The sequence below is a fragment of the Dendronephthya gigantea genome, unplaced genomic scaffold (genome assembly GCF_004324835.1).
Source record: "Dendronephthya gigantea isolate DGI-Jeju-01 unplaced genomic scaffold, DenGig_1.0 000166F, whole genome shotgun sequence".
Taxonomy (NCBI): domain Eukaryota; kingdom Metazoa; phylum Cnidaria; class Anthozoa; order Malacalcyonacea; family Nephtheidae; genus Dendronephthya; species Dendronephthya gigantea.
In genome coordinates, this window is record NW_021163176.1 from 312582 (window position 1) to 327459 (window position 14878).

The 14878-nt window shown below is 36.0% G+C and overlaps 2 protein-coding genes and 1 long non-coding RNA gene across 3 annotated transcripts; 1 reads left to right on the plus strand and 2 right to left on the minus strand.

Annotated features, from left to right (window-relative positions):
• The first annotated feature begins 522 nt into the window (after positions 1-522).
• LOC114537859 lies at positions 523-8690 on the plus strand. Its single transcript, XM_028558969.1, has 2 exons — positions 523-577; positions 7665-8690. Exon 2 carries the CDS (start codon positions 7674-7676, stop codon positions 8688-8690), a length of 1017 nt encoding a protein of 338 aa, XP_028414770.1. The 5' UTR covers positions 523-577; positions 7665-7673.
• Positions 4945-5700, minus strand: LOC114537858. Its single transcript, XM_028558967.1, has one exon. It carries the CDS (start codon positions 5698-5700, stop codon positions 4945-4947), a length of 756 nt encoding a protein of 251 aa, XP_028414768.1.
• Positions 8691-12088: 3398 nt separating the features above from the next.
• LOC114537873 lies at positions 12089-14667 on the minus strand. Its single transcript, XR_003688650.1, has 4 exons — positions 14529-14667; positions 13931-14031; positions 12957-13152; positions 12089-12305 (listed from the first exon to the last, which is right to left on the minus strand). It is a non-coding gene; the product is annotated as an uncharacterized LOC114537873 (long non-coding RNA).
• Positions 14668-14878: the final 211 nt, after the last annotated feature.

Below are 14878 nucleotides of genomic sequence, written 5' to 3' on the forward strand. Positions count from 1 at the left end.
TTTATTTCATATTTCAAAAATCATGTGTTTTGCTTTTTGTAGTTTTCTCAGCTACCACAAACCGATACAACATATTTCTTTAATTAGAGGGATTACGAAAGATTGACATATCTATTAAATCAATATAAGTTCCAATATAATCAGGGTCAAGGAGCAGCGTGGCAGCGTCTTCATGTCTAACTCTAGTTAGTCATACTAACTCTCCTGACGAAGGCCCTCAGGACGAAACGTCGAGAGAAGTGTTTTCTCTATTTTAGGCAGTTGTTATGCCACATTTGATGCTATCTATTAAATCAATTATGTCAAGATTCCTTGTAGTAACTCACGTCAAGAAGACAAATTTGCCCTTGATTTACCCTGACCCCGTGTCAACAGAAATCACCTGACTTTTGATTTGCAACCGAACTTCCTGTTTGTTTACCAGTTTCATATTATATCAGACTGGAGTCTCACATGCACTAACATCGTTCAAAGACGGACTGGTATAAAGCGATCAACTATATCATGCACAAGCTTCGAGGAAGAAATTTGAAGTAACAACGATCTGCAGTTTGAAGTTTGCAATCAAAACGAACAGGTACCATTCAGTTTAAAAAATATATAAACTGTACGAGAAAACATATGGTAAAATCATTTTGACTGTACCCGTTTTATTATCTGGCTGGTCAATCAAATCGGCCAAAATCTGTTTATTCAAAGCTGATTTTAAGAGAGTATTTGGCACACAATAAAACGAAAATATGCCTTTATAACTTTTGGCGAATTAATGTTAATGTGCGATATTCGCTCTATGTAGCTATATCTTTACCGATGTATTTTGGATTCATTTGAAAAAAACTGCATGAGAAAGATATGACGTCATTCCTCATATTGACCAACATAAGTAGCTAAAAATGCGAAAACGTCTCATTTCATACGCTGATACCAAGACCTGTGTCAAAATGTTTCCCAAGCTCTGTCGAGAGGTTTTAAAAATTTATTATGTTGTCTTTCTGCGACAGTAAAATTATATTAGACGGACTTCCCGTTTCATAATATCCTTGATTCCTAAAACACCGTGTTCATTTTCCCCGAACCGCTTCGAAGCGCCGGGCGAGGGTACTAAGAGCCTGTTTATCAGTTTATGTGTATGATCCCGTCTAGCTGGGACGGGACGTCCTTATTCCACTTGGCCGGGAAACTCGTCTAGGCAGAATGTCATGTTTATATGGAGTTCATTTTGTAGTACAGGGGCCGGTTGTATGAAAGCCGGATAGCGCTATCCACCGGATAGTGTTTTTTCAATCGCTTCAAAATCGCCCGTTATTTGCTAAAACTTTGATTAAATTTTAGTATTCCTAAATCGAAGATCCTCTTAAATAATTGTTGCTTCCAAGCTGAAATTTTATCGCTTTTCAAGCATTTTTAGAACGGTTGAAAAAATCACTATCCGGTGGATAGCGCTATCCGGCTTTGATACAACCGGCCCCAGTTTCGTTCTACGTCATGTTTTATTTTATTGAATGTAAACTTAGTGTGTTCAAAACGTCTACTCGTATTTCCTTGTTTATTTGTACGTTCTTTTACGAGGCCTGAAAGTTATAAAATATAAATACTTAATTAAACTTGAATATATACAAATAATAATCAATCAATCAATCATTTTTTATTGATACCAGAATTGTTACAGTGAAAGTTACAAAAGGTTATTAAAACAAAGTAGTCGGTACCAGCTAGCTGTAACAACCGTAAGGCTGAAGAAAACAGCTAGCTAATAGTAATTATTTAAAAAAGAATTTTTACACGCAAGAAGTTAATACGACGAACCAAAGTTCCACACATATATATACAGGTATAATCGTAAGAAGTTGACGTTGTTAACTTGGATTGTTATGTATCATAATATGACTGTAATAACATTTTTTTCATTTCTTGTTTAAATTTAGATTTCCCAAGGCTTTTAAGATTTTCATCAATACTATTCCATGCCTTAGGGCCGGCAAATCTAATATTATATTTGCCGTAATTTGTTCTTATTTTTGGAAGAGAATAAGATGATCTTGAAGCAAGTCTGGTATTATAGCTGTTTTTTTGACTAATCGGAAAAAAATCTTGGAAAGTGGCTGGTAAATTCCCAGTATGATAATCAAACATAAATAACACATTATGAAAAAAGGTCAAGTCATGAAATTTCACGATATCTAAATATATGAAAAGAGGATTGGTATGGTCATTATAATCTGAAAAGGTCATTAAACGTACTAATTTTTTTTGTAGAATAGAAATCCGATTAAGAGATGAGACATAGGTGTTGCCCCAAGCCACCAGGCCATATGTTAAATAAGGATAGATTAATGAATAATAAAGATTCTTAAGTATATTAATATTGACCAAACTCCGTAATTTATAAATAATCCCAATATTTCGTTTAATTTTTTTCGAAATTTCAGATATGTGTGATTTCCAGTTCAAGTGACAATCAATTAAGATACCTAGATATTTAATAGTCTGTTCACGCTTAATTTGTACTGCATTTAAAAGTAATTGTATATTGTAATCAATCTTTTTCTGAGGTGGATGAAAAATAACATAATTGGTTTTTGCAATGTTTAGAGACAATTTATTAGTACATAACCATTGATATACCCTTTCGAGTTCCTTTGTTATTGTCGATTGTAATAATGAAAGATTTTTGTTTGTATAAAAAAGACTAGAGTCATCAGCGAAAAGATGAAACTCAAAAACATCTGATGAGTTGTGAAAATCATTGATATATAATAAAAATAGAAGGGGTCCAAGGACTGATCCTTGGGGCACTCCACAGGAAATGTCCATAATTTCAGATTTAACATGGCCTATAGATACAAATTGCTTTCTATTATCCAAATAAGATTTGAACCAGTCATTCATAACCTCTAATACCATAATACTCTAATTTTTGCAGGAGGATACCATGATTGACCGTATCAAATGCTTTGGATAAATCTAAAAATATTCCACAGCAATATTTGCCATCCTCTATAGCCCCTTGTATTTTGTCAATAATTGAAAGAATAGCTTGTATTGTAGAATGTTTCGAACGAAAACCAAACTGGTTCTTGTATAAAATATTATATTTTTCAATGAAATTAATTAAGCGTTTGTAGATAATTTTCTCAAGGAGTTGGTTAAATATAGAGAGAAGTGAAATAGGGCGATAATTGGTTAAAATAATATGTGACCCCTTTTTGTATATTGGTATGACATTAGCTATTTTGAATTTATCAGGGACAACACCCATGGTCATCGAGCAGTTAAATATATGTTCCAGTGGTTTAGAAATACCTGTGGCTATAATCTTCAAAATACTGATTGGTATACTATTTGGACCAGTAGATTTAGAAGACTTTAATGTATTGATTTCATTTTCGATTTCGTTTTGACTAGTAGGATTTAAAAAAAAGGAATTGAACTGTTGTAATGGCATAAATGACATTACAGATATGCTAGTGTCTGGAATGGATTGAGCAAGACTATTACCAATATTGGTAAAAGACTCATTGAAAGCATTTGCAATAGCTTTACTATCTGTAATCTCAGTATTATCCCTTAAGATCTTAGAAGGCGTGCTGTTTGAAATAGGGTTAAAACTTATAATCTGTCTTATCCCTTTCCATATATTTTTAATATTAGCACTATGTATAGTAAAATAATTATTATAATAATGAGTCTTACTTATTTTAATAAGATGATTTAATTTATTTCTATATATTTTAAATTTAGCATGGTAGTAGAGTGACTTGGTTCTAATATATTTTTTATACAAGTTATTTTTTATTTTAATAGAAGTTTTAATTCCTGCAGTAATCCATGGGTTACCAAGATTTTTAATAGCTCTTTTACTCAGTTGCTTAGAAGGGGCATGTTTATCGATAATATTAGAAAGTTTTGAATAGAAATCATCAAACAAGATATTGGGATCATTATTTGTAGAGTCAAGATTCCAAGTAGTGTTCTGAATTTCATTAATAAATGAGGCTTCATCAAAATTAGAATAATCTCTCTTATAAATCCGGAGATTCTTTGGTAGAGTTGAAAATTTGTTAATAATAATAAAATTAGGGAGATGATCAGTAAGTTCATAAATTATATTACCACTAATTACATGATGAGCAACCGAATTAAAAAAGATATTATCAATCAAAGTGGCTGAATGTTCAGTTATTCGAGTTGGCTGTAAAATATGAGGGTGAAAAAAATGTGAACCCATAGTGTTTATAAAGTTGTCGGTAGATGGGTGTGAATCATAATTTAAAAGATTTAAATTAAAGTCGCCCATTATAATACTATACTTATTTTCCTTACTGATTATATTAAGAGTTTTATCTAAATATACCATAAATGCTTCAAGATCACTTTGTGGATGTCTATATATTACTCCACATAAAATATTATGATTCATATTACTACTCTGTATCTCAATCCAAAGTGTTTCGAAATCTGCAGTAATCATGGAGAGATCAGGCCTTTTTGTATAATGAATATTCTCTCACAAAAAAAGCAGTTCCACCAGCATTCGATAGGCTAGGTTGGGATATAAACGTATAGCCGGGCATGTTAAAATTACAAATGGTTTCTTTACTTACTTTAAATTTAATCTCTGTTAGACCAATAATTGAGAAATTATGGTCCAGAGCATTTAGCATTTCAACTAAGTTATCAAAGTTTGCTGCCAAACTTCTAATGTTAGAATGTAAGCATGAGAAAAAATTTTTAGATTTGATACAATTGTTTACTTGGTCATCATTCCTAAAATCATCAGGAGAGTAATTTTGGAAATTCGATTGAATAGGTATATGAAGATCTGGATCTAAATGAGCTATCTGAGAGCTTATATTTATGCTATTAGAAGACATAAAACAAATAGCTAATCATACGATATTACGTACTATAATTGTACGTTCAATATAAACAGAAGTAAAGGTTCTAAGAGTTCATGATTTTTGTCAGGTCTCTCCAATTGACTACAGGGATTGTTGGGCTAGACTCATTTTTTCTAAGAAGGATCTTACCAGAAGATGTCCATATATACTTGAAATTTTTTTCTCTTCTAACTTCGAGACATTTGTTGAATAGCTTTCTGTTCTGGTTCGTTAGGCTTTCCACAATGTAGATTTTCCTGTCAGTAAACCGGGTGATACCAATATCTTTTATTGATTTATCTCGTAAAACTTTCCTCTCTCGATAAAGTTTATCTCTTACATCTCGACGATTAAACTTGACTATGATAGCGGGGTCACGACCATCTGAGGCTCTCAATCTATGGCTAATTGAGATATCTTGATCACTGACATGAACACCAACTTCTTGACCAATTCTCTTCACTATTTCGTTGGTATTCTCTCCCATAACCATCGGGATTCCTCGTATTTCTAGGCAATCTCTCCTAGAGTATTGCTCGAGATCATTGACTTCAGCTTTCAGCATTTCTATATTATTGACTGCCTCATGGAGTTGTTTCCTTAAGCATTGGTTTTCTTCTTGGACATCTTTCATTAGATCATTCGCAGAATCATATTTTGTAATAAGTTCATCATATTTTGAACTGAGAAAGTCAATAGACTCTTCTATCTTGTCTATTTTGTTGATTTTATGTCTGAGATCATCCAGGGTTTTCATCACTGGATTCAGCTTCTTATCCAAGATATTTCCGATTAATTTTGTTAATGCTTTCTCATCCATCGCATCAATAAGTTGATTTGCTTTATACTAAGCAAAACTAATGAAAAGATTGTAAAAACGGAAGGCAAATACAAGCAGATTTAGTTCAAATATGTCGGATCACAAAATCCGCCATCTTACTTCTCGCGTGCACGTGTCACACTGACCAATCTGAACTAGTCATAAAAATTTATCGATATAAGTTAGTTCTATATTACAGATAAAAATAAATGTTCATATTAAATTAATCATGTCAAAATGTTCATAAATGTTCACTTAAAAAGATGTACTTCAGTCAGTGACTTAGGCAGTTCAATGAATTTATCAATAAAGAGGAAATCTGATCAACTTTGACCCTAGTTCGTTCCATATACTGGAATGATAAGATCACTTCCCGATCTAGTGTTACGGTGATGAAAATTAGACCTACGTATTTGATTAAGTTTAAAATCTATAAGGGCATTAAAGCTTTTAAAAAACATGCACGATCGATGAAAGCGTCTACGTTTTAATAAAGACTTCCATCCAAGGGTCTGAATAGCATCACTAGCTGAGGAATATAATGGTCTATTAAGGATTACTTTTGTTGCTTTATTTTGTAATACTTGAAGTCTTTCCATCAAGGTATTATTAAATCGGTCACCCCAGACAATATCTCCATATTCCATTATAGGTTGGATCACAGTTTTATAGACAATTCTCTTCGATTGTCTCGGTAACAAATGTTTTACACGTTTTAGCAAGCCAAGCCCCTTTGCGACCTTCGATTGGACATAATCAATGTGATCGGACCACTCAAATGTTTCGTTAATCATTATGCCAAGATATTTAAATTTGTCAACTTGGTCAATTAATTCTTCGTTGATTGTCAATTTAATGTAATTTAAACGCGATAGCCTTTGCTTTCCTCCAATAACCATGAATTTAGTCTTGGAAACATTCAAAGTCAACTTGTTTATTTTCATCCACTTGCCAACAACTTTCAAGTCAGCCAAATCGCTTAAATGTAAACTAAAAAGAATAGAGGACCAAGTACGCGTATCATATTTCTATATAAGTGTTGCAATATACAATGTTTTTTCGCCTGGGCTTCTGGTACTCTTAAGATTCGTATTTGGAAAGCATCGGGGTAATGGAAAGTATATGTTCTGGGACATCTTTTTAATAATGCACTTTCGTTTGAAAATAATTCTTATTTCGAATGACACTTTCGCTTGTCCGATGCAAATGCGCGACTTGTCCAGGTTTGTATGGAAGAAACAAGCCGCGCGTACAGTCTGTTGCAGAAACTGGCTCTAGAACGTAGTGCGCAGGTCTATACCTTAAGATAGCACCAAAATTTGAATCCTCGTCAAATTCCGCGTATTTGATAATAAATTTATGCATATTTTCGACGATTTCGGGATGGCAAAATAAGCGCAAATATGTGGGTTTGGATATTGTTTGGCTGCTCATTATGTATTCAAGTGCTTGTCGCTGTATCCCTTGTAGTGAATGCGCAACAAGTTTCTATCACGATCTACTTCTCGTACCTCAATCTCGTAAACACCTTTATCACTTGCGGACTTTTTGGAGTATTTAGACAAAGGCTTAGAAGTGAAGTCACCGTATTGTTTGGCAAAACGTATTGGTTGACGTAAGGTTCGCTTAGGTCTTTGCGACATTTTGTTTACATACGAGTGTCATATTGCGCGTTATTCATAGCGTGCGGGGCACTGGACACAAGTTGAGGCAAATGTTCTTGATAGTACTACGAAAGTTTGATATTGAAGTTGTGCGCATGCGCGAGTTTAAGACGAGATGAAAAAATCACCTTTGGGGGACAATTGTTGAATAATATATAGTGCATGGTAATAGCTACGTATCTATTTTAGCGTAAAAAAGTGCAACCACCAAATCTGTCTTTATACAGTCCACAAACAATTTGGTTTTAGTTTATTCAAAATTGCGGATCATTCAAGAGAACTTGTTTCGTTTATTTTTAGAGATTCAACATGCTTCTCCTGAAAGCATTTCTTTTGCTAACCGTTTTGATACCAATGATAACATCAACGACAGATGTTGAAACTCGGAAGAAACGATCAGTAAGTTCCTACGCCGTTGAAGGTTACTACTCCTTATTTCCAGCCGCAAATCTGACAAAGCAGATGTGGGGTCACAACTCCAATGTAAGGTGTCAAGAAACATGCAGAGAAAAGGGTTACATTTTGGCGGCGACGAAAGGGGACCAATGTCAGTGTGGAAATGTCTATCCCAGGGGGAATAAAGTGAACGACAGTCAATGCACCAGCAGATGTCGATCGTGGTCGTCCTGTCGTGGAGCTCAAAGCTGCTGCGGTGGACCCAGTGCTTATACCGTGAGCGTCGTTGGCAACATTGATGTCGCGAAACAAGTACTTCGTAGACTAAGTCACGAGTGGCAGACAAATACAGGATTCCGGAATTACATGAAATCGCTTGTTAGAAGACCGACTACAGGAAGTCACGTGGAGGACTGGTCGAAATTGTTTAACCGTCGAGGTTGGTCACTGTGTGGGCATGGCAGGTACATGGCGGGATTATACAGGAACAGCAGAAGGAGCAATGATTACATTCATCTTATTGAGCAAGCATATTGTGTCGATGCGCCTGGCGACCTGTATTCTGCAAAAAAGGATCAGTATTGTTACGACCACAACTGGTGGAAAAGTTTCAACAAGAAAGGTTGGTCTACGTGCAGTAACGGTTACTACATGACCGGACTCTGGCGAAATTCGGGAAATAAACTATACCACATCGAAGAAGCCAAATGCTGCAAACCGAAGTCCCAGGTTACACGATGGGGAGAATGTTACAATCACAATGCCTGGAAGTCATTCAATAACAGAGGATGGACCGATTGTAAACCTGGATACTACATGGTGGGGTTTACAGGAACTCATGTAACAAATTATACTGCCTGGAAGAGTTTAAATGCTGCAAAATGGGAGCTTACAATGGTTACTCGTGGCTGGAAAGACCGGATCTTGTGATAAAAGTTAAAGATCAAGGACAGCTCAAGCAGTGCTCAATGAATGCGATGGATTATTCTGCTGATAGCGAAACATACAAATGCAATGCCATCTCCGATCGCTCCAACATGTTGGCAATTAATGCATTGAAATTCAACATCGAAGACAAATCGCCACTGAACGTCGCCAAACCTGAACCTGTCCCAGGCTTTCGTCCTGTCATATGCTCCGCTCATTCCAATCCATACAAGTGTACCAAATGGCTCACGACATCTGTATCAACTTCATCCACCTTAAAGGTCGGTTCAGGATTCTCTGTGGCGGTGACAACATTGGGGTCTGCGCAAGTCGGTGCACCTAAGTTTGGTATCGGGGCCTCCTTCGGATTGGAAGTTACGAAAACAAAATATTTTAACGTCGAATCCAGTATTACAACAACGTACACGACTACGGATAAGACGGATGTTTCCATTCAAGTACCGAAAGACACTGAAATCACCATCAACCTTCTGAGAACTGTCCAGGACTTGGAGTACAAGTGGAAAGCAATTTTCGAGTTTTCGGGGAAATACTCTGCGAAATGGAGCAATGATCAGGAACTCTTCCAGGATGTGACGACTGTGTTGTCTGGGTCAAAAAGTGAAATGTACGCATTTGGTACTTGGAGTTACCCAGATACAGATGTCTTGAGAGTGGTGATCACTGACAAGTATGGAAATAAGAAATCTGAGGGATGTGAGCATGAGCCGGGAAAAGCAAACGCTTGTGATTTGTGAAGAAGACCACGTACTTGATTTTTTTGCCAACTTTATATAATTATAACCTTCAGCAAACTAGCTAACTATTTAGTATTCATTGAGGGAGTTTTGATCAGCCAATATCTTCGCTAAGTGAGCAAACATATAGTCGATTGCTTATAGAAAGAGAAAATTATAAATGGGACGATCAGTTTCAATACATTTAAACTAAAATTAGGGATTGTAGCTAAATAATAAGTTCATTTTTATTAATAAAAGTTAATGTTTCTTGCAGTTTGGTCCAATATTGTTTTAAAATATTAATCCGTGCTTTTGCTTACATATATCTTGATCGCCTGCTGCGCATGCGGGCAGAAAATGAAAGCACAAATGATACCTGCACGATAGCACAGATGTCTGTAAAAGGAAGCTTTGAATACTCCGTAATTTCAGCTGCCAGTCAAAACACATAAGTGCAGGGGGGGCGGGGCACAACTCAAACATAAAATGTAAAGAAACGTGCAACGGTGAATCATGAGCTCCCTGTCGTTGACGGATAACAAAGACTTTATAAAATGTAGCAAAAATCTCCGTTAACATGCTGCCCCTGCAAACTATGGTAGGGGTCTGGATTTTCGTCATTCAAATATTTTACGATGCAAGATTACTCGCCTCAAACAAACTTCCCACTTGTTGCTAACCTCAGTAAGTGTATGAATTAAAAGTGCTCGCATCATAATAGAGCGAGTGACGATTAATATGGTTCAATGTAATAATAACTCCGCGTCTACGACTTCATGAGATCGGAAAGTCTTCGGACTTTAATTCGGATTTAACGTGTATAGCCGGTCTATTTTCAAAAATTAATACGGGTTCTAAAAGATGCTTTCTAAAACAAAACGATATATCTCGCCACAATATATGGATGTTTTAATATTTAAATAAGTTTTCTTAGAGACGGCTTTGTGTTATTTTCTTGGCCGGCATCCATTTAAGCGTCTACGTATGATGGCGCGGTGGCTTATGGTAATTGTTTTTGGTTTGTTCCTTTGCGATAATTTGGGTCGTGTTACCTGCGCCGATGAATGCAAGAATCACGCAGATTGCGATAGCAGTATACTGACACCGTTTTGCTGCGGTGGCTCAATGATTTCAGGAGGCGACGCAAGTGTGAAACAGCGAAGCTGTACGTTTGGTTCGTGTTTATATCACTATTGTGCAAACGACAGTGATTGTAGCGATCAATTATGTTGCCGGTCAAACAAATGCGTCAGAAAGGGTTGCAATGGATGTGCTAAAACTTCAGACTGTAATATTGGTCATGTTTGTTGTAAAAAGACTTTACCTTTGGAAAAAACTGTCTGCGGCGACAACTGTGTCAACCAAACCTGCAATTCCAACGATGACTGCGCTGGCAAACGAGAGTGTTGTCGATCAGGGAAGTGTACTCGCATAGGCAGTGTACATCGGATTCTGAATGCAATTTAGACCAATACTGTTGCAAGCGGCAAAACTATTGGTATTAAAGAGATAACTGTGCTAAAACTTGTGTTGGTGAGCTTTGTACTGCAGACAGGGACTGTGGGGCTGAAAATGAATGTTGCATCTCTAATAAATGTGTTGATCGTGGTTGTTCTGGATGTATTACTAACTCGAACTGCAGCATCGGGCATTACTGTTGTAGAGGACATTCATGGTATGGTGATGATCTCCGCGCGTGTAGTGCAAATTGCATTGGAAGAATTTGTAGTAGAAGCGAAGAATGCGGTGGCCCGGACGAGACTTGCGACTCAAGTGACAGATGTTCCGTACAAAACAACAAAGCATCTTCAACTAACTCTTCTCCGCCATGGCTGATCGCTTTCTTTCCACAAGTTTAGTTGTAATTTTTATTGCTGTTGGAATCCTAGTGGCTGTGTTTAGGTACGTCAAAATGAGGCGTTCGGCGAATGCTTCTCAAGCGAGAACGGAACTATCTTTCCAAAACACACAATATGAAAACGCGGGTATTTCGAGTCAGCAACAAAACACCCGACCTTCTGGTCCTAACAATCCCACTGCATCTCGTAATCAAACTCAACATGTCGATTACAAAAATGTTGCTAACAACGTCCACAATCCAATTAGCGACCCTCAAAGATTCCCGAATGTAACGCAGGGCTCTTCTAACCAGCAAACCACCGTATCCCTAAATGGCAAAAATACATCCCATGCACGACAGGGGAACGAGAATCGTGGATTCTATCTCAAACCTACTCAAAACTACGAAAATCAAGGTCGACAATTACAAGTTGAAAGGAACAACAAAGCCTACCACCACTATAATATACAACACGACTTTTATCAGCGTCGTCAAACACACGGACACTACAGAACTATCAAAGTGGCAGAGGCAGAAAACCAATCGACCAGCTAGAGATTACAATTTATTTTCTATACGCATTTTCCGGAGATTCACTTTAAAATTTTAGCTTTTTAAAACTCTTTTGATAGTTTTTTTCATTTGTATGTCAAAGCTTTGGCACATAGTGCACCATGCATAATTGCATGCATGTATACTGAAACTATATATTTGAGCTGAGAATTATGCACATTCTCTGTAAAGCCTTTTACCGTTTAAAGCAAAGAATTTTTATTGCAAAACATATTCAATACAGAGCAAGTGAACTTAAGCGATTGGACTATGTATCGTTTAAAATTAAAGTACGCTTGAATTTAGGAACTGTATGGCCCTGAACAGCAGCAGTAGTTAGGACCGCAACCACCAGTGTTGCAAGAATGGTAACGGTAAATTGCTAGGCCCACTTTGTTCACATCTGTATCAGCCAACTTATTGTCAGCCAACGATGGGCGATTCTTGTAGACATGTAATGACTCCACACACCTTGTATTAAGCAGCCTATAGAAAAAAAGCCAAGAATATATAATGCCAAGAATATATAATATATCATTCATTATTTGTTTCAGTATATGACACCAAAAAGATCAACTTAATAATAAAAGTGAAATGATAATAACTATATTAATAATGATAATGGTAATTATATTAATAATAGTAATTATTGATAATTTACACTGCAAAAATCCACGAGTAAATCTTACTCAATTATTGAGTATTTTTCAATATTATGCAAACATTTGAGTTAAATATACTCACTGCTTGAGTAAAATAAATTTTACTCCTTTATTTGAGTAAGAATAACTCAAGAATTCGAGTTATCTTGTTTGAGTAATTTCTACTTATCATTCACTATAGTGAAAGCAACTGTGCAATGGAAAAAATTATTCGCACAGCCAGACCGTAAAATGGAAATTTTTAAATATGCCACGTGATCAAAAACAGTCAATTAAATTAGAAGATATTATATTATTGAAGGAGTTATATAAAACTATATAATTATATTTCATCGAATTCTATCAAATGATAAAATGATAAAATCAAATACAGTCAATTCAAATCAACTAATGTAAAATATAAGTAATAATAAGCTTTCGATCGGATTTATTAAATTCGGGTATTCATATTCGCTGTTGTTTTACTCTTTCTTACTTTTTGGAGTTCCAGATTTGCCCTTCCTTTCTTACTTGTTGCGAAGTGCAAACTTTGTGACATGTTTCTTTGCTTTTGATACTACAAGTTCGACGAACTGCAAAGTACAGACGTACGGTATTTCCCATCGCAACACAAGCACTTGTTGCCATTTCATCCAAGTAGTTTTCAAAATACGATTTGAAGCCGCGCTTTACTGCGAAAGGAAAAAAAATCGACAACATTTAAGCCGGTTTTCCATGCACTAGACGAAATTTTTTCCACCGAACTAAATTTTTCGTCCGATATTCTTTTCAATTGTGAAAATTCCATCCTAGCGTATTCTCTTCACCGGTCACATTAAAGAAGAAAATCGAGCGAATCGTTCCATCGAAAATTCCGCCTATAGTGGAAAACCGGCTTTATTGCGAGTGACTCACGAAAAATCTTTTAACGGTTAACAAAAACATACATTTGGAGAATTTCTATAATTTATAAAGGCAGTTACACTGAGCAATTAAGCTGAAGTATAATTTTCAGGTCTCTTAGATTGCCTTACACGATGCAGCACAATATCGCCCTGTACCGAAATTGGTACATTGTTTTATAGGGGAACAATAAGACTTAATTAGTTATCTAAATAAAATTACAGGATGGTAGGTAATTAGCATTGTTGAATGCATTAATTTGGTTCACAAATAGTCGTGGGTTTGGAATAGAGACCCTGTAATCATTGCCTGGAGAGAACACGGCATTTTTGTTTCGAAGATCGAGTCCAGGGGCAAGTTGTATCAACCACCATATATTATGCACTGAATATGTAGTTGTAACCAGTATCATTGTATTAAGGTTAAAAACATTTAGGTCGCTTTCTGAACGAAACGATAAACTTGCTTTCTATTCACTTGAGCTTATCCACCGTTTAAACTAGACGGGCTTGATATATATAACCGGCACCAATGCAATATACAGCTACGCACACCTTCTTTACTAACCTTGTGCACGGGGTGCAGCGTCTACCAACAAAAAGGAGGCCACAGCAAACAGAACGGCAAAAGTGGTCAGGTATCCTTTCATAGTTCTCGTGAATTAACAGCTATAACAGAGTATTACGGATGAGTTTACGAGTTGATGAGTTGAAAAAAATATACACCCTCCTTTACACACATATGTATGCGCGACAAATCAAGTCTATCGTTTTATTCAAGAAGCAAACTATATGTTTTCAACCTTAATACAAAGATACTGTGTATAATATTCAAGTTGACTCATTCAAGAGTGATGTAAGAGTGTTATTCAATTTTGACTTTAATCCACCGTTTAAGCTAAACGGACTTGATACAACCAGCACCTAATTTTGCTGGACATTTTCTCTGTGTAGTGAAAGATCTGCTCACAAGTGTTATCGCTAAAATTCAGGCATCGCTAATTTGGTAAATTTCAACCATATTGGTTATTGTGCGTGTATATAGTGCGTGTATGCTATTTTATAACGTCCAATACTCACATGTGAATAATTCGGTTCAACAAAAATTAAACATTGCGTGAAAGAAATTATGATCGAAATTGCTAAGCATGCAATAATCGACATACCTTTTTCGAACTAGCTTTCTTTAAAATTTACAAATGCGTAAATTATAAGCTCCAATAATTCACCCAATCCAATACTTCAAGATTCGAATGAAAGAAATGCTGATCCCTTCCACTTATATGCGCACGGCAGAACGTTAGTAACCAGTGATCATGCAGCATACACTCAACACTTGTCTTGGCATTGCAACTTCCTTTGCAGACAAGGAAGCCAAACACAAAATCAACTTCCTTCAGCAAAATAAGATTCCATTTCTACGTAAATACTATGCGTTTTTTTACATAAAACAAGAGCCCTACTAACTCGTGTTCCGCTTTAGGAATTTTGATCAGATCAACAAAGGTGAATAATG